Consider the following 20,786-nt stretch of genomic DNA (forward strand, 5'->3'; position numbering starts at 1 on the left):
AGAACATATTTCCTTCCTTAGGTGGGTTTTAGTTCCAGTCCAGCTGGATATTTTGGTTTTGTGTCCTGAGCTTGAGGCTGACCCAGTGTGGGTCAGGGGCTAACAAAGCCTCAGCGCTGGCTTCTTTTGGCTTTCGGTGCTCACGTGTAACTGGAAAATATGCGAGTACCTGCAGCGGTAATTTACATACATGGTGTGGCAGGAAGTCCAAACAGACATGAAAAACCAGAAACATTGCATATTGTTAACTAAGAGCAAATGGCGCGCTTTCTTTTATGCCTAAGTTGCTATGAGTAAAGCTGTTGTAACGATACTCCTAGGGAGCGTTGTAGAAAGCTGAAGCACAGTGTTTACTGTCTTACATGATAAATTTGGCCTACAGGATCTCTGTTTTTGTAAGGTCACATGGACTGCACTAAATGTGTAGCCCAGCTAGTGCTGAGTGAATGAGAAGGCCCCTGCTGAGTTCAGATGGAGTTGCCTTCGAATCTAAATGCATACATTCAATCTAGGTGACAAAAAGCTAATATTATGAAAAGTAAAAAAGTTATGGAAAAATAAAATACAGAAAACCAGGCCATAAAACTAAGTGAATTCTGTTTAGCCTCAGTCTGAAATGGGTTCCTGTTGCGCTGGGGTTTATACAAACTAACCATGTTGCACATCAACATTTATATAGACATTTTTGAACAGTTTGTAAAACTGATCAGGAGAGACTCGATGTTAACAGAAGCGGTTATTTTGCTCTTTAACTCATCATCCACCAAGACGAGCTGCAAACCAAGCTAAAATCACCTCGGAGCCCATTGGAGCTTTGCTCTGCTGCTTTGCCCCAGTCTTTTGCCAATTCACATTTTCAAGTCATTTGCACGGAGGGCAGTATTACAATTTGTCGTGTGATTTCCAGGTATTCTGAGTGGGACCTGTCACATTACTAGTCCACTGCTGAAATGTAATGCTTTTGCCTATGTATATTTTCTAGTTCTATCATATAAATTCGCTGTATTGCTGAGATAAATATAAAATCACAACAGACAGACATCAAAATCTTATTCATAACACTAGTCTCAGGCAGTTTTTAAAAAAGAATGTTGCGTTTTCTTGAGAGTTGTAAAGTTAGCTGTGCAAAGATAGGAACTGTTGCAAGTTTATATCATAATAATAATAAAATACTTTCACTTTTTCTGTTTTCATATTGTTGTCTTGCTATTAATTAACTAGTCTGATTTTAACAGAAATATGTAAGAGTTTTTTTCTTTTTTTTTTGAAATGATCCAGTCTCCTCAGGACCTTTGAAAATAATTCACACTGGTTAACTCTTGTTTGTTTTCATGTGGGAAAAGGAAATATTTTAGAACATGATTAATCTTTCCCGTGATTGAATGTTTTTTTCAAAAATGATGAACCATCAAAACAACTTTTGTTTGCTGGGAGTGTGGAAGAGTTGTCATTAGAGTGTAGATCGGGTTATATTTTTTGACATTTTGGACATCTGAAATCTTTATACTCCACTGAGATAACTGGAGGGAAGTGCTGATTTTAATAGGCATCTTTTGAAAAGATGGAAAAAGGGAACTGAAGTGGCAGTTTACTGTAAGTATTTTGTATTTTATTATAGCTGGGTCATTTTAGACTCTTGCAGTTCAGGCTGTATAATTGTCGAATTTTATTCCCCCCAATTTTTCAGCCTATAAATTTAGCAAAGAAGGATAATATGGTGGTTTAGAGTATTGTGCTGATTTGTGGGAGTTCTGTAGTTCCGCAATTGTCAGAAATCTTCCTGGACAATTGCAAATGAATTACTTCATCTGAAATACATAGCAGGCAAATTGTCTTCTGACACCCTGACACTGTACGATCTCTGGATCACGGACTGGCTTCTGTTACATAGCATGACATATGCATATGTGATGTTGAGGTCTTTTAGGTGATACTGCAGATCACACATTTCAGTGAAGTCAAGTAGTGCATAATTAGGCACTTGCTAATGATCCTTTAATCTGCCTCTTGCCCTCACTCTGATGGGATATGGTAGTGGTTGAACTTCTCACAGCAGAGACAGCAACAGCTTTATGATGGACGATACCCTGTACATTTAAGAGTTTTGTAGGTGTTTCACTGTGTAAATGCACTTAATACAGTACATTTATGTGAAATGAATCTTTTATTTCATTTCTTGACAGCTTGCACAAGCAATGCTCACTGCCCAAGTAACCCAAGCTGTTCATTCTTTCTCACTTCATTTTAACCCATTCAGAAGTGCAGTGTTCTCCCGAAGCTCCGCCTTAGCTCTCCTTCTGTTCCACTCACATGGGAAATGCTAGGGTGGAAAATGATTTTGATCCGTACTTCACTTCCTAGTTCTAATTCTGTGTTACAGTGTGCTTTCTATGTCAACGTGAAACATTACAATTTCCATTTGTTTTTTTCTAGGTAGAGAACAGACCCAAATATTATGGAAGAGAGTAAGTAACATACATCTCAGCGTGGTTTATCTCCACATGTTGGTGGATAATATTTACAGAAAAGGTTGAAAGTGTTTGCTGTGGGCACATTGTTTCTTCAGCCTGTTTTGCAGAGAGGGACATGGGCCTGACATGACAGCTGTCCCTTTCACAGGCAGCTTTCCTTCGCAGCAGGTAGCTTCGCAGTACTTTGCTCCGGTAGCTGCTCAGCTGTCTCTGTTTGGGACCTTGGCAAGGTCAGGAGTTGCCTTTTGGTGGGTGAACCATGAAAAGTCAGTCCTGCAATGCAGAACTGCATTTGCACCTCAGCCCTGTTGTTTCTGCCAGGCTGCTCCTTACGCATTTGCAACAAGGGGCTTTGCTCCATTTCCTTGCACTGTGTCTTGTGTGAGCATCAGATTATTATTGCAGCATTTTTGTCTACCTAAAATTGCAGCTGCATTTTCTGATGGCTATAAATATTATCGAGTGATTCCTTAAGTGAGAAAACGATGTTTTTCTGTTCTTTTAGAGGGTTGTCTCTTTCTACGCCACCCTTCAATTGACTTTTGCAAAAGATGTGTGTGTGCAGAAAAAAAAAAAGATCTGAAACACAAATGCAATATATATGTAACATTTATATGTGTATTTGTCTTCAGAATGCTGCAGCAAATATGGTTAGATTTAGTGTGGGGAAAAAAACGGATCTGATGTGTATATTTCGGTAAAAGATGTGTGGCATTGCTAGGTTCTTACACCAGTAATTGCTAAGATTATATGCAATCCCTAACATTTTAGCAAGTTGCCATAATATCCCTGAATGCTGAGAAGCACTGGATTGCATGCCTCTGGCACAAAGCATGTGAAGCCAAGAGGAGAAAATGGGCTTGTTTCTACATATGAAATAGATGGTTGCAGATTGTAAAAGCAATATACTTGTTTCATAGATGAAGAGAAGCCTTCCTAAACCATTTAAAGTGACTTCAAATATGGGGAGAAGGGAGGCTGATTTAAGATGTAGGCTCCTGTAAAACAATCATTTTATGTTAGTTTCTTTTTTAAATACCATAGTTGGTCTTTTTTTACAAGAAGAGGAAAAGGTGTTTTAAAAGTGAAAAGGCATGTGTTTCAAAATGCCTTTGTTCCTCAGATTCCATGGCATGATCTCAAGGGAGGAAGCTGACCAGTTGTTAAGTGTTGCAGAGGGAAGCTATCTCATTCGTGAAAGCCAACGGCAACCTGGAACCTACACTTTGGCATTAAGGTTGGTAATTAATATTTCATTTTAAAATTTATAAAATATTTAAAAGATTATACTGTTGTGTTGGCCTTAATGCTTAAACTTCCTTATGATTTTTTAAATATTTTTTTTAAATCATGGTAAGCATTTAATGAACTTGAACCTTTTTTTACCCTTATTACAGATTTGGTATCTTTAGCTTTCTGAAGTGCTTTAGTCATTTATGAAGTGCTAACGTTCCTTGTTGTTTGCACTGCCAAGATAATAGCAGTTGTGTTTTTGCTGGTTGTCCTTCATTTTGCTTTTTTCCATGTACCTTCCAGATGAGACCCCATGTGTAGACACTGAGGGAGCATGCAGTTGAGAAGTAGAAGGAATCTTATGAGATCCCATGACTGGTCGGCTCTGTGGGTTGCTAGCTAGCTAGCTAGCTGTTGCTGAAGAACAATTAGTTCTTTCTAGTCCCTCTACAGAGTGGCCAATAAATCAGTTGATTTTTTGTCTGAACCCCTCTTAACTAGCAGTGTTTGCAGATCTCTTTCCTCGTTCTGCAAAACTCTAGCAAGTAGATCAGATAGTATCAGATAATAAATATTTACATATTTAAAATATGTAAATTTTAAATAGTATAATTACTTTTAAAGTAATTGAGATTATTTTGGTCTGAGCTGTCAAATGGGAAATGTTTTTTTTTTCCACACTGTTTTAAATTGAAGTAGTACAGGAAAACATTGAAAGAGAAAATACAGTTACTGAAAGCTTTATGTAGGTAAAATAAGATTATGATTAAAATAAAAATATCCTGGAATACTAAGTTGACATAAGTTAGTTTTCTTTCTCAGAAAAAAGAAAATGTATGTTGTACCAAGATACTTGTTTCTGTAGTATTCAGATTCCAAATAGAAACATTATTAACATTCATACTGATTTGCATTTGCAATGTGAATGAATTGGTATTGCTTATTAGGGTCTAATACTACCTCTACTTCTGCTCTTACAATATTCATTCACAACTAAAAAGAAAACAGTTGTCTTAACACTGATCTTGGAGGCAAAGAACTCCTGCTGTTTGCTGGTGATGATACAGAAGGCACAGGGCCTGTGACTGGTGAAGCTACTGAGCATCTTGCAGGATGCACTAGCATAGTTTGTTTTACAAATGCTCCTCCAGTCCAGCAAGACAAAAGACGGGTCTTTTCTAGGTTTGATGGTATCTTTTTCAAACCGGAAAACCCTTCTGAAAGCCATAAAAACTGTTTTTATAGCCAATATAATAGAGAATGTATAGCTGTTGGTGATCAGTTTGGGAAATAGTTTGAAATGATAGCAAAGGTGTTGTTATTTCCTTATTCTGAAGAAGTTCAGCATTTGGCAAAACACCTCAACCTAAACCTGCAACATGCTGTAGCCATTTCATTACATTTGAGCACAGGCATGATTACTCGAGCTTGATTACACATATACTAGGGGTTGTGTTCTAGAATGCTGCTTTCCGTTTCACAGCAAGTAATGCTCTGTTGTCTTGCTGTTGGCCTTTAACATCTATGAGTGAGGGTCTTTGTTTGCTTTCATACTTTAGGTGGAAGATCTCTGTGAACTGCAGTAGAGAGATTTCTTTTCTCTCTCTATTGAGAAGTATGGCATGAGTCTGCATTCCCTCTGGCTGAAGGCAGAGTTTTGCTGAGGTTCCATTTTTCCTCTCCCTGGAATTAGATACTCAGAATATAACAATATTCCCAATGAGTGTGGTTCTGACTCTGTCAAAAATACCTTGGTGTTTGTTGTTTGATTGATTTACTTATAACACATCATACCTAATCTACTTCAACATCAGGTATCTGCTATATGGGTAAAGTTACTGAAGTAGTTTAATTGGAAGTTAGAAAAAACACCAAATAAAATCTTGGCTACAAAGCAAGCTACACCAAGAGATAGAGGTAGGACTCCTTATTATGACTATCCGAACATATTTTTGAGTGCATTATTCTCTATGCTGCAAATTAATAGAGATTAATGTATCTTAGCTCATCTTTGTGAAGTGGTTGTTTGTCTTCTGAAATTACTATACAAGATCATGTAATAGAGGGGTATATTTTAGGGGAAAAACACCCACTTTCTCTCTTATTTTGTGTCTATCCTCATTGCTTGCTCCCTTCTAGACTGTACTTACCGTGGGCATCTTCCAGAAGTACTTGGATTGTCTTTGCTCTGCACTGAAGACTTCCACTTGTTAAACAGCTTTAATCTTTCTAGAAGATAACGGATAAACTGTTAACACCACAAGTCATAACTCCTTTGTAGGCAGACAGAATTCACAGACATAAAAACATGTTTTTGTGAAATCTGGAACAGATTGGACAATCACATGAAGCTGCAGCGCTCAGCTACAGCCAAAGAGCTCAGAATCCAAATGCAGTTGGTGCATGAAGCTCCCTGAGGTGCCATTCCGTTCCTAGCGCAGCTCTTCTGCATTTCACTTTTTTAGCTTATTCTAAGGGATACCTTAAGTCATCATAAACGGAGCAGATTTGAGAAGAGATCTGGTTAATTCTTTGCAAAGAGTTTATCCCCAGTTACACACCTTTGTAACTATATCAGCAAGTTCCCTGACTATGAATACACGGGGCTGGATACAGTACATAGTCCAGTCCAGTATCCACTCTCTAATACCTTTTAACAGCAGATGTTGAAAGAAAAGCATGCAAACAAGATGAATATATAGTAGTAGTTCTCTGGTGTGCTGTGCCCTCTCAGTCTCCGAAGATTGCTGTTCAGGGACTTCTGAGCAGAACTGTTACATTTGCTATTCTTTCAGGATCTCGATGGAGATTTTTTATTTTTATTTTTTTGGTATAGTGGCATTCTGAATGCATTAACTCTCATAGATCTTGCTGTCCGCAACTGTAGCATAAGTCCTATGCCTTAACTATGTTTGATGGGGAAAAGCATCATTTTTTTGTGGATTCCATCTCATAACTTCATTTGATGCTCCCTAGTTTTTGTATTATGAGAAACAGTGAATAATTGATCCCCATTTACTTTTTCCATGCCAGGCATGTCCCTCTTATTCTTCTCTTGACAGGTCAATGAGCCCGAGGCTATACGTTCAAGTTTTGTAGTGAGGCTGTTCCATACCTCTCATCATCTCTCTCATCTTTCTGTGTGCCTTTCCCTTACTCTGTGATGATCTTTTGGAGGTGAGGGGACCAGAACTGCACATCCTGTTCAGGATGAAGTGGACTGTGAAGTTTTCTTTCTTTGTTCTCTAAGCCTTTCCAAATGATTTTTTGGACCACTATGGAACATTAGGCTCTGATGCTTTTATAGAACTAACTTTAGTAAATCTAAAGGACTTGTTCCTGAGCTGCAGTAGCTACAGACGTAGCCTAGCACAGATTAAATGATCTCATGTAGGACAGGACAAATAATAGCTTTCACAGGTTTAACAAAGTCAGTCGGATGTTCTTAGTGCAGTGTTGTGGAATGGTTAACTGAGTTCAGATTTTGAATATTTATTTTTCTTTAATAGGGTAGAACAAGTGATTCTCACCCCAAAAAAACTTCTCAGTTATGTTGCCTGTGAGTTACTATAAAATATGCTTGCCTTTTACATAAGAAGCTGCAGTTTGATCATCTGATGAGCTATTTTTGTCCACTTTTGACCGTTATTGTGCAATTAGTTTGCTTCATGATTTTAAGGTAGAGTACCTTTTAAATCAAAATTTGAAACAAAAGAGGTTTTCAGAAAACAAATTTTTCAAAATTTGTAACAGAGGTAGAAGTATGTTGTTATGGAAAAAGAAAATGATAGTTTAATTTTTATTTTTTTTTAATGTGTGAGTTTGAATATTTAACCAAAGCTGTCCTTCAGATAAAATTCATGTGCAGGGCCTAAGAAGGCCAGTGAAATTGTATCAGTTAAGAAACCGAATGAAATAGAATGAAACGTAAACACAAATGAGAGCATCAGATTGGCACCCTATTTTTAACGCATGTACTTAATCATGAATGCATTTTTTTTGCAGTTTATTAAAAAAAAAGGCACAACAGAAATCACCAATGTTTACTATTTAATTAATCAGAGAATGCTAATGAAAATTTTTTGCATCCCTGAGGTTTAAAAAAAAAGGACTGTCATAAGATTATTTTAGATATACACGTGTGTCCGTATATATCAGGACATCTCTGTGACTATAAAACGTATAAAATACATTTTATTGTTAATTAGATGTTCCAAATGGATGAAAACTGAAAATTCCTAATTAACTCCTGGAGGTATTAGATCTGCTTTTAAATGTGGCAAAACAGTAGTACAGTGCTTAATGCTAAGACGTATAGCAAATGACAGTAACAATAAGACATGGTTTGCAATGTAGCCTTTTGTGGTTGAGAGCTTGTTTAATAATTAGGATGAGGATAAAGAGGAAATGGGTAGAGATTGTACTAGCGGTAGGCGTTGAAGTGTGATGGTACTGCGTGTTCTTTTGAGCAGATATCTGCTGTAGCACGTTTAGTTGGTTACCATGGTTTCCCTTCCTGCAAATTCTATTGTTGTGATACTGAGAATGAATTGAAATAAGGTTCTGCAGCAGGATTAAAAAAAGGTAATAATGTTAGCCGTGATTATGAGTCATGGGTTTTTTTTTGGTTATTTTTTTAATGTTTGGGGGCTAGGGCATATTAAAGATTATGTGGCACCAAGAGAGAATTCTTAAGGCAAAATAAATGTCAAAAATTAGTAATCCTTATTTTAGTCAACCAACTGCATGTATTGTGCAAGAAATTGATACATATATCCTCTCTTCCTAAATTATGAAATTGCATTAAGAAACTAGCCACTAATATTTTAAAAGGAGTCATAATTGGCAGGCTATTAGAGTATAATGCTGCAAATGAACCTTTTTAATTTCAGAGGACAATCGCTTTGATAGCTGAATGCTGTCCGTTTTCAGTGAGCTCTTTTGGGACACGTGTGTAGTTCCCTTCCAGAACATACACTGATTGCCCTGGGATTACTTACCCATCTAAAATTCAACATCTGCAAAAGGCTTCTTGACTTCAGAGGTCAAAACTGCATGCCTGCATTCTGCTAGGAAGCCTAGTTATACAGGCTGGGACACAGGAGAGAAATTGGGGAAAGAGAAATGTTTGAAAAAACTTTCGTTGCTAATAGCTGAATTACTTTTTTTTTTTTTAATTATCAATGTAGCAAAATTTGGTCATACCTTGTCCTGAATCCAGAGATGATCTCTAAGTAGTCTGAGAGAGGGAACCCAGCAAAACGGTAGCTGACTGCATCCCTTCACTTTACCTTAGTAACAGTATTCTGACATCATGTCGCTTGGTAGGAAAAAAAATACAAAGACCTTTTTCAACGCTAAACTTTGCACATCCTTCTATCTCTGTATGTTTTTTACCCAATTTGCAGCTCTGCACCAGGCATTGATTGGCAGTAGCAAGGGCTGAATTCAGTTTCTAGGAACCTTTCTAGAATATTTACACAAAATTTCTTGGTCCCCAGCTGAGAAACATGGGAAACTATGTCCACATAAGCGTCTGTGTGTATATACACACACGTGCACACACACAACCTTAAAGCTTAGCTGGGCTAAGTAGAGTTGCTCCAAAACCTGACCAAACATATCTGTGGGGTACGTTTGTTTCAGCCTGGCCCATTTTAATCAGATCATTTTTCTTTATTCTGTGTGAAATGATGAAAGAGTGCTTCCTCTGTGGCGGGCTGAAGCTCTCGGGGAAGAACTCTTCTTTCTCCCGGAGGCTTAGGCCGTTACACTTGCATAGGCACAGAATTCAGGTGAGTGTTTCAAAAATTGGCCACTAAGGTATCTAAAGCTTCTTTTAGATGGAGGAAACGGTTTATGCTTAAAGCTATTTTAATAGGCTAACATAGCAGGTATGCCAGCTGATATGCTGGGCTTTTTTTTTTCTTCCTTGTGAAGAGCCAAATATTTCTTTTATGAAGGCTTAAATTCTACTGAAACTAAAGCTGTCATCCTGTTGGCTGGAAACATCGTATGAGCTAGAGCTTGCCCCAGGGAAAGGAGCATGCTGATAAATTTTGGAGCTCGCTTTTATGCTCTGAAATAAAACAATTGGACCTCTATTTAAATGATATTCCATGTAAAAGAAGTTTATTTTTCTATATAAAATTTTGTACTGAATAATATACTCTATTACTTTGTCAGTAAAGTGGAATGTTCAGCTACCAGTAAATAACAAAGCTGTCCTGTGTGCTGTCTGTCTTATGTAAGTGCAGCTGGGCACTACCGAGATGTCTTCGCTTAAGTATTTAGAATAATAATAAATAGCTACTAACCTTAATGAGTAATTAACTGGCTACCTAGGCCTTCCCACAGATTAGAATGCTTTTTTCCTTATGGTTCATGTCTTCTTGCTGTGTTCCTGTTCTCCTTCCCTCCTCTTCCCATCTGTTGTTGTTGTCAGCTCTGTTTTCTTTTGGCTAGAGTGTCTAATTTATCTTTGGCAATTCAGCTTGCTGCAGACTTTCTCCTGCTCGTATAAGTTCAGTACTTCTCAGAGGTACTTCAGTACTGCTTTGGTAGCGGAGTGAACTTTTTGGTAGCTTGTCCAAGAGCTGTCTGCATTCAGTGCATGTAACTCATGTTCATTTTATGCCATGTCCTTCACCTCTGACTGTAGCTTCTGCTGAGCCACGAAGATCTATTGTAACCCGGTGTACAGCGAAGGTATTTGGGTTTGTGGTGAGGCACCGTCATGGAGCTCAGATCTGGGTTCACTTCTTGGCTTCACATATGACCTAGCTCAAAGCTTTTTTGTTCTCCATGCTTTGCTTCCTTCTCCATTAGGAAGAGTATTTTCCTTCCTGTGTTGTCTCACATGTTTGTTCAGTACATCAGCCTAGGATCTCTTAAAAATAGCCTAGACAAAGAACTGGAAATTGAGCCCCATCTCCCAGACCACCCTCAGTCAGAGCTCCTGAGCAAGAACCTGTATTGTACTGTACTGTTCTTAGGGTCTGCCCAGGCTGAAGCTTCTAGGTGCTATCAGACTTGAAGCAAAAATTTCAAATTATAATGCGGTCAATTGAAAATCAAATTGTGTATCTGTGTCCATAGCATACACTGTTCGATCCTCCTTTCCCCCATTCCTTCCCTTTCAAAAGGATGCATTTCTTTTCTGTCATCCACAGGTTCTACTGGAGTGCCTTTCTGCTCTACTGCTCTTAGAAAGTGATAGAAGCCTATCTTCAAGTTAGTCCTTTGGTTGGCTTCTTCTTTTGTATGCTTTTGATATACATATTTATAAACCTTTGTGCTTTGAGAAACAACTTTTTTCCTGTGCCTCATCAGTAAACATAAAAAGTCCTCCAGCTGTAGATACTATGGATGCTTTAGAAATAGGTTTTCAAAATAACACACAATAGCCTCATATTGTTGTTTAATCTCATAATTGTTTTCATCACAACATTTATGAATTATTCAAACACCAAAAGAACTGACAGTAATAAACATTATCTGTCCCACTTTTCCTCTTCCTTTTCCCTCTTTTCTACTTTGATGTAACTTTTCTGAGTTTAGTGTAGTTCGTCCTGTTTTCATAGGTGCTAGGAAGAGCATCAAGCTTTTTTTTTTTCATTTATAACTTGAGTAAATGGAGTCTAACAGTTTCAGTAATAAATTGAGGTTTGCCCCACTTACGACTGCACTTGTGCCAAGGATGAAATTATATTCTAGAAAACCAGAATATAAAAATAGAAAAGTTGTTAGTCTGATCTATTAGTGGCCCAGAAATTTCTGTTATTTCGGGCAATACCTAAACACACAAACTAGGTGTGTGTGCACATGTATTTTTTTGTATGTATTATGTACATTTTCAGAAAGGTAGGGCAGCAGCTGGATGGAATCTTTAAAGTTATTCTGTTTCACTGAGGCCTATTAAAATGAAAAATCCATGGTATGATACATAATTTTAGTGGGAATATTATTTTACAATGAGTTTTTATCATCTGTTCTCTCCCACTGTTAATTCACAAAGCATTTTAATGGCAGATCAGGCATCACCCTAAGAGAACTAAATCCTTATAGATGGGGAAATGCTGCAATACAGTAATTAAACTATTCTTCTATCATTTATTTATGTAGTCATGGTCAAGAGACATTAAGGGGAGTTGCCCATGTAGAACAGTTAATTTTTATTCATTAGCAACACAACGCTGTTTTGAAAATAACACAACATTGAACACATTCCCATAAAAAGTTTACAGATTTTAGTCTGGTATATTAAAATGAAACTTTATTTGAAAAGATTTCCCAGTATAAAGCATTTTATTTTTTAACAGCTACTATGCAGGACAATTTATACTCCTTTGAACAACTGTCAAGCACGTAATGTCCTAAATTCTTTGTAGTATATGCAGCGTACTGCATGCAGATGTCATGTTACACATCATAATACGCAGTCAGTGCCCCATATGCTGCCTCCCTCTGTGCACTGTCGTGCCCTAACAAATCAGAGAACTGGTTCCTGGCTCTGACCAAAGTCTCTTTGCTGCCTGGATGTGCCAGTGGTTGTACCAGTGGTTGTACGTGTGCACCACGGGTTGGGCACGTCTAACAGCACTTTACTGCACGTGTGGGAACCAGGGAGGCTGCACTGTGATGTTGGTGACCCACCTGTCACTGTGGTCAATTCATTTAACCACTCCATTTCTTTGTGGGAAAATGGAGGCAGCAGGCACTGAAATCTGTAGATGAAAAAATTCTATTTTAGGACTTAAACACCTTTTATTTTCTGTACAATCCAGTCTTCACAAGTCTTCTCCACAAAGGATTTTTGCCTTGTGAGCCATCAGATGTTGCCATAGGTGTCAGAAGAGCTTCATGGGAGATTTTGAGCCTAGGAGTAATTGTATATGTTGCTGCCAGTGAGTCACCTATGGCTTTTTTAGTTGTTTCAGTGACCGTACAGTTAATAGTTTGTTAGGTTGGTGAATCTTTTGTATTATCATACACACAAACATTGTTTTATAGGTTGCATTGTTACACGTGACAATAAGAAAGCTTCACTTTTTTGCCTTTTAGAAATGTTGGTGAATTTTTCATTTTGTATATTTATGCCTGTTCATCGTTAAGGAATGTAGCTTTGAGGAAAAATCAGTTTAGAAAGCAGTTGGTGAATGTCACTGTTGTTAAAAAAAAAAAAAAAAAAAAAAAAAGGTGAGTGATTACCAGAAGATCAGAGGTAGAACACACTGAGAAAACAGCTTTTAAGTAAGTAGCAAATAGTGTAATAGCTTTAAGTAAGTTGAGTAAGCCTGCTTTGAAGGTTGGGATCAACAGTGGTTTAAGACAAATCAGGTTTGACAAAATTTCTCTGGAAAAGAAATCTTCCTGTAGTTATTTTTAATCTAAAGGAAACTTAAAAATAATCCCCCCCTCCCCTTTTTTTAAATATAAACTTTGAGTTCTTGAATAATATCCTATTAAGTTTATATTTAGAGACAAAAACAATGTAGGAACAATAACAAAGCAATGTTTCTCCACTCCCCTCTCCAGAAAAGTGTAGGTTTTTTTTCATCCTAGCAGATAATGGAGGGTAACAGAATGGCATAAGTATTGGTAAGTTAATTGCACTTGAAAAGCTATTTAATGATAACAAGATTTCTTTGGGTTTTCACTTGATGTCTTGCACTCAAGTTTTCTTGATATATTGAATAAAAATATTAATACTGTGTTGTCAAGATCAATTAAAAGCAAGTTACTTTTAGTATGAGAGCATCTGTACAAGCAAAAAGAATTAAGGGGCTCATAAGTAACTTAAGCCTCAAAAAAGTGTTGTAAATGAAACCAAAATGATCGTGTTTGAGCATTGTGTTGTGGCAGTTCTCTCTCAGTTGTAATGATTATAGTGAAATTTCCATTCCAGACCCGACGTTGTTCTACTTCTAAATTTACCAGAAAAGAAACATTGGGTATAACCTACAGTAAGAATGTTATACTTGGGATGCGTAAAATTTGCATGCACAGTTAGAATTTACTGAGCAGACACTGGTGAGAGTTGATAGCTTAGCTTAGAAAAATTAAAACCCAGTTCTGCTTTAAAGGAATACAAAAGATCTCAGTAGCATGGAGTCATGCTGTAGAAGTAACTCATAGAGAACATTTTTCAAAATTTTTGTTAAAGGAACAAAACTATCTGCTTAATGTGAAGCTGTGAAAGTTACTAACATTCCCACTAGTAACGTTTCCAGAAGGTGTTTATTTCACGCATGTCAACAGGTTTCTAAAGTAATACTTTCTTTTAAAGAGAAAATATTAGGCTCTTATTGCTTTCCCATATGTGTATATATAGAGAGGCTTAAACGTGTCTTAATCATTAACCACAATGATTCTTTTCCCAGGAAGCTCCAAGGTTTTATCAGGTAGAGAAGGCAGTAAACATTACACAAAATATTGGTATTGATTCTGATCCAATCATCACAGCAATCCCAGGGACTTCTTAACGAGTTTAAATGGAATAGGGCATGCAAGCACAGTACTAAGAATGTATCGTACAGGAGCTTCATTTCAAAACCGGATGTTATTTTCAAATGATCTATCATTCATCAAAAACATTGTGTGATCCAAAGTGTTAAGTGGTCTTACTGCGTATTTATTGATCAGCTGACTTTTGTTCACAATTTGAGATGGTTAAAATCAGCTGTTAAAGTAAGACATTGAGACAATTTTTTTTCTCTCTTAATTTTCTTAGATTTATTTACAAAGCACACCACTACAGTACCAAGGGCTGATAATCTTTCCAGACTTCATTGTTCTCAGCAGCTGATGCCCTACAGCAGTTGTCTCTCACTTGTGTTGTCCCTGACACTGCTCATCATCTACATAAAGGTGCCATTGCTCTGGTCCTCCCTGCCTGCTATTTGCAGCATCCTCCTTGCACAATATTGTTTCCCTTTTGGACAAGGAAGTCTGGGGAATGATGCAGTGAAACAGCCTTCAGTCTCAGTTGAGAGAGGCTGCTGGGAGGTTATTGTCAATGATGCAGCACCAGCTCAGATTTATTTTTTTTACCTGATCAAGTGAGTTGGAGGTTGTGTCTACGTTGGCATGGGGTTGCCACGTTTCAGTTCCAAATCTGAGATTTATTTATTTTTTCTGAAGGATGCCACATTTTTTTTTCCACGTTAAACTTAATTATCATACGTTCACTCAGCCCATGGGTCTGATCAGGTTTTAGGGATAACTTTACACCTAATTAATATTCATCAAGCCATACTTAAGTCAGTCAGTAAATACTGCACTTCCAAATGGCACAGGAAAATTCTCTCTGGCCACAGTACTCTGCCACTTATCCCAGTTTTATCAGACAATGGGGATTTTTTGTGTCCACTTTTTATAAAATGCACCTTGACTTTTAAGAATTAATGTGTTTGGTTTCATTTACACATCTTGTGTTCTTGCAAGCTACTGCTGACTTTCAGGTTTCGGAGCAAGTGCCGTTCCTCAGGCAGGTACCCTGGGAAGATGGCAAGTCCCACCGTCCTCTGGCCATCCTCAGAATATATTGCCAATTAATAAGAAATCATTAATAAATAAAACCAAAAGTAAGCTTCTCTCAGGAGTCAGAGACCTTCTGGGTTAAATGTGTAGGTTTTGGCAGCATGCAATACTTGTACTTCTTTGACACGGAAAACGGCCAAAAGAGGATCTGTGGGATCGTTTGTTTTCTTTTGCATGGACACAGCATGATCAGGAGACATTCCTGGTTGCAACATTGCTTACATTTCTGTAGCTTTTTATGGAGTGTCAAGACTCTAGTCTTAAGTATTTGGTGAGAGTTTTCAGAAGTTATAGCTGAAATTCTGACACCTAATTTTAAGCGAGATTTCTACCTTCTGGCCTCAAAGTGTGTTAAGACACTTTTTCTCCAAGGGAAGATGAAGTCTAAGTGACCTTCAGGCACATGTACAGAACTTAAGATTTCCCAGCTCAAAGTACGAAGATGCTCACAACTTATGAGGATATGAGTAGCCCTGTGGGGTGTTAACTTTGTGGTCTCACAGCAGCTTTGCATTTTAAATAATGCCTTTGTCTTTAGGTTGTGGCTAGATACTTTCCTGATCATAAAATAGCCTGTGAAGGAAGGAAGAGGTGAATAGCTACTGTATGAGTCTTTATTTGGACTGTAAAATCCATCTTCTTAAATGGTAAGAAAGTGCGGATGGGCTCTCAGTCCTTCACTTCTTCCTTTTGTTTGATCAATGAATGCTGCATACAGAGTAGGTGGCAGAGTCTGAAGCCCGTCTTTCTCATGCTATGATACCTAATTCAGCTCCTCAGTCCTTTATTACTACCCGCATTTGCTCTACCATTTAATCCGTTTTCCCACGTTGTTATCCACTCTGCCCCACTGGCAACCAAGGGGACTAGACAGAGTGATTGCTTTTCAGACAACTTGGAATAAGAAAAGTCTTTTATCTGTAGCCCTGCTGCTTGCAAACAAATGGACAATAGACACAATGAGACCGTTCGATGTGTCAGAGGTCTATCTCTCTTTCTTGGAAAAACATCTAATGTTCCCCTTTTTAAACCAAAAGGAACATACATTATCTGTGCCCTGTTTTCTATTTCTTAAACAAAAAACAGCTGGTACTAATGCTTGCCTTTAGGAAGAGACTATCAGGAAGTTGAAATATCAAATCTTGGCTCTACTTAGTTTCCACGGTGATGTATAATTAGCTAGGCTGCAGTAACGTTATAGAAGGTAAACATAAGGAAGTCCTCTTGCTAATGGAAAAAATTAAACCATAATATTAAATAAGACTGAAGGGACTGAAGATTAAATTTGAATCGATTATTTGCAAATGGATGTGTATGTTTGCATTTATATTGTAATTTGATCAAAATATTACCATTGTGTGGCCAGAAATTTAAATGAGTTTGAAAGAAATAAAATGGAGGATTATTAGACATGGTATTGATGGTACAATCTTTGTTAGAGATTGTTGGTGCATTGATTTGTGTGAGGTTTTTTTCTTGCTTGTTGCTAATACCACTCAATTTGAAAAACAATACATTTCCCCGGAACATATCCAATAAGGAATGAATAGAGAGAAAACGGTTCGATCTGGAACAAATGGAAAAACAGATAAAGGCAAACCATTCAATTTTCACCCCTTGCAGCACCTTTTCCAAGTGATTATGGCACTGATCTAGAGTAACGTGTTTGTTTAAATACTTTTCTTTAAGCACTAATTGTTAAATTATCTTAATGTATTTTAAACTGAGAACATGGAATGTGGCCTTCAGAAGGCTATGTGTACAGAAAGAAATTGATGTTCAGTTCCCCAGATCCGAGTAGGAAGAAGGTTCAGTCTGAGGTTTACAAGATGAGTTTAGGCATGGAGTGCTGTTAAAGAATTAAAACTGTGGGATGTTTTCTATGAGATATTTGTTGAAATGTGGGGTTGGGAGTGTGGGATAAAGATGATGTTCTTTTGGGAATCCTATTCCTTGTAATATCTGTCCTGCTTTATGGGCAGCAGTCTGAATAGATGTACAACGTAAAACCTGCTGGGGCAGGACCACCTACTGACCCTGATGGGAAGAGAATAAATCCTTTAAAACTTTCAGTGGTTCTCTGCATTTGGCCGTCTTGTTGTTGAGAACTTTGTTTTAGACTCTGGAAGGATGTTATTGAAATCAAGACAACGTGTGTAGTGATAGGCCCTGAGGAGCTGTTCTGTGCCTTATCTTCCCTTGATAAGATTAGTATAATACTTTCTCTCAGAGAAAGCTAAGAATAATAAGTGACCTTCTGCTTCTATAAAACTGCTGTAAGTAGTCAGAGCATATGTTACTGATTAGAACAGCAATTCACCTGATGCATCTCCTAATAAAAATCACTCTATTGCATATTATCATTTAGATATATTATTTTTCACCTTCAGACTCACTCTGTTTTTCTTGTGAAATTTTAACATTGTATGTTCTCCGTGTGCATTGTTCCCGCTGACTTTAGCAGGATGCAGTGAAGGTTGCTCACTTTGGCACCGTGAGGTACTGAGCACTCTTAGCTCGTATTGACTTTACTGACAGTGGAGGACACGCAAGAAATATGGCTCATGGTGAAAACTCGTTTGCCACATACTAAGTTGACTAGTTTTTGCCACTTTGTACAGTAAAGTATTTATGTTGCTGTATCTATTATGTTGCCATACCACTCTAGTATATCTAGTATAGCCTAGTCCCTCACTTGTCCTAACTTACAGCAGGAGGGGTAGGTAGGCGTTCCTACCACTTAGGCTGCAGGTTAGCACACTACCTTTCTACTTCCTCAGTGACTTGTGTTCACTCTGGATTGCAACTTGTGATCAAATTAGCATCAGGTAAAAATGCTTCTTTTTCCTGTTGTTTTGTAATTTCTTGCTTTTCGGTTTGATTCAGTGAACTTCTAATTTGTATGGTGTAAAAATGCGAATACAAGTACCAATTCATTTCCAAAAAAATGCCCCTGCAGTTTCTACACATGGTGTCCTCTTTTGTTAGTGAGCCACATGTGGATTCCTGAGAGCCCCCCCAGGAGTGTGTTGCTTCACATTTAAGTTTTCTTTAAAAATAGCACCTCCCAAAATTACAGTCGCTGTCAGGTTATTGGTAGGGGGGATGGTTTGGTTTGGCATTTTGAAAAACATATACATCCCAAAAAAATATACATCCCAAGACAAATGATTTTGCCCATATTTGCAGGAAGAATGCATGTATTTCACCTGAGGCAAGGTCTAATAATATGCTTTCTGCTACTGGGCAGTGCCCCATTGAAAAGAAATCACTTCAGCAAAGCACCAGTGCTTATTTTATTCCTTAACATCTCCTATGAAGCTTTTGATTGTGAAATAAAAATAATTCATCCTTTCAAATTCAGTTTTTAATATGCATTTGGCTGATCTGACCTCACAAAGTGGCCCGATGCCTTGAGCAGCCACCCTTGCTGCTGTCTGACCAGGGAGTGACCCAGAAGCGAGCTGTGAAGGCAGCTCTTTGCCTCCATCTTCTCTGCAGGAAACGTGTTGGTTATTGCCGAGCGCAAGCACTGGTGTGTTCTCACAAGTTGAGATTGCTTTCAGGCAGCAAAACGTTACAGGTTCAAAGTAGGTTTTGAAAAGGTGCTAATGGTCAGGTAGCATTGGTGTTCTTGCTTATGGTTGCCTAAAGACTGTCAAAATTCTGTTCCACCCAGGCTGCAGAGTTGCTAGCATCAGATAGCTTATGCGTTACATGTCCTGTACGTTACAAAGCTTTGCTTGAAGCTCAAGACTTAACAACCATAACACAGAAGGACTTTTGTACAAAGCTTGAAGAGTTAGTCCTTGGCCTTCAGCCAGGAATAAAGAATGCTTGCCCTTGTGCCATTTTGTCCTGTGCTGCTCCACTGCTGGCAGCAGTTCTGCTTCAGTGTAATTGTTGGCACCGAAGCTGAGCTGAGCGCTGAATGGCCTCTTCCTGCAAGAAAGCAGGGGTGCAGAGGTCTGAGACTGCATCAAAACTCCGTATTGATCAGCTGTAATAGAGGGCTCTGTTATGAGAACTCTTCATATCAGAGCCAGGCAAATTGACTACAGCGATGCAGTAGTAAAGTACTAAAAAAAGCCATAAAGAGTGTGAAGTAATTTTCAGTTTTTCCACAGGATAATGGAGAGGCCAAAAGAATGCAGGAACAAACAGCTCCTTCTGGGACAGTCACTGATTTGGCTATCTGTCTGTAGCTGTTAATCTCTCCTTCCTATCTGTGCTAAGTAGTAGTAGAGGTTTTTCAGTCGCGTCTGGACTGAACACAGGGCATAGTCACAGCTTTAAGTGATAAAGTTTTTGTGTGTTTTTTTTTTTAATTGTTTGCAAAGGCTTGATTACTCTTTCTTATTCTTGCTTACTGTTCTTTAAAAAAAATACTTTCCCATTTCATTGAGGCAGATTTGGAAGTCAAACCAGAAACTTCAGACTCTACTACGATGGAAAGCACTTTGTTGGGGAGAAACGTTTTGAGTCCATCCATGACCTGGTGACAGATGGATTGATTACTCTTTATATTGAAACCAAGGCAGCAGAATACATTGCCAAGATGACAATAAATCCAATTTATGAACACATAGGATATACAACTTTAAACAGAGAGCCAGCACACAAAAAACATATGCCAACCCTGAGAGATGCACATGATGGCAAAGAGTCTACAGGAGAGGATGAGGTAGCAGAAAAGAGGGTAAGCAATTGTTAACCCACGCTCTTTTTTTTTCTGATAGATTTTTTATTTTGTAATTTTATCCCCTCCCCCCACATCCTAAAAGTATCTGTAGATACTTAGTCTACATAATTATTTCCAGTATTGCATTAATAGTAATATTTTAAATTGTTGTAGTTTTTTTTTTTTAATGGTACTTGTGCATATTGCAAATTTCTCATTCAGAGATTTGTTATTTATCATTGTAAGGTTCCTTTCTTCATTTTTTTTCACAATTACAGATGTTGCCATTAAGTCACTCCTTTATGTCAAAAAGGCTATTTTGTCTTAAAATTGTTTACAGTGTCTAAAACAAGTGCCTGTTGGTCAAAAAAATAATATTAATATATTCTCTATTCCCCAAACAAAATGCATTCCATAATCTCTTCAGAAGTCTGCATACAATGACAGTAAAGTTGTCCACATTATAAATAAGCCTGTTCATTAAGATGATAAAATGTTAAAACATTTCACTTGGCTAAGTTCAGCCTGTCAGAAGCTGACAGAGCTATTTTTGGCCTCAGCCAGACTTATGAAGAAGGATTGCTCTCTTCAGAGAGTTGCGTTATCAGCTGAGAACTGACTGCGTCCTGGATTAAAAGAGAAAAACGAACAACAAAGAAATCTTAGAACCAGTGACAACAGGAATATTGAAGGAGGTTGGGAAAGTATCAGGCAGACAAAACAGCTGCCTGAACATTTATTCATGTGATAGAGACTAAGCTTAAAGAAAACAATGTAAATTCTGTCATGTTAAACTAATTACTTTGTTTATTGAAAAGCTAGCATGTGAAAGTCTTTTTAAAGTGCACTCTTACATAGGC

The 20,786-nt window shown here is 37.8% G+C and overlaps 1 protein-coding gene across 3 annotated transcripts in view; it reads left to right on the top strand.

Moving 5' to 3' along the window:
• Nucleotides 1–20,786, top strand: part of CHN1 (chimerin 1) — a 96,171-nt gene that overhangs the window by 27,552 nt on the left and 47,833 nt on the right. For 2 of the 3 annotated variants that reach the window (XM_080600850.1, XM_080600849.1), the window contains exons 4-6: nt 2,434–2,465; nt 3,595–3,708; nt 19,656–19,944. In XM_080600850.1, coding sequence (XP_080456976.1) covers nt 2,434–2,465; nt 3,595–3,708; nt 19,656–19,944 — 435 coding nt within the window. Of the gene's footprint in view, nt 1–2,433; nt 2,466–3,594; nt 3,709–6,766; nt 6,882–19,655; nt 19,945–20,786 lie in introns of all 3 variants that reach the window. The other variant, XM_080600851.1, reaches the window with a different exon arrangement.

The sequence above is a fragment of the Anser brachyrhynchus genome, assembly GCF_964034855.1.
Source record: "Anser brachyrhynchus genome assembly, chromosome: 7".
NCBI classification, from domain to species: domain Eukaryota; kingdom Metazoa; phylum Chordata; class Aves; order Anseriformes; family Anatidae; genus Anser; species Anser brachyrhynchus.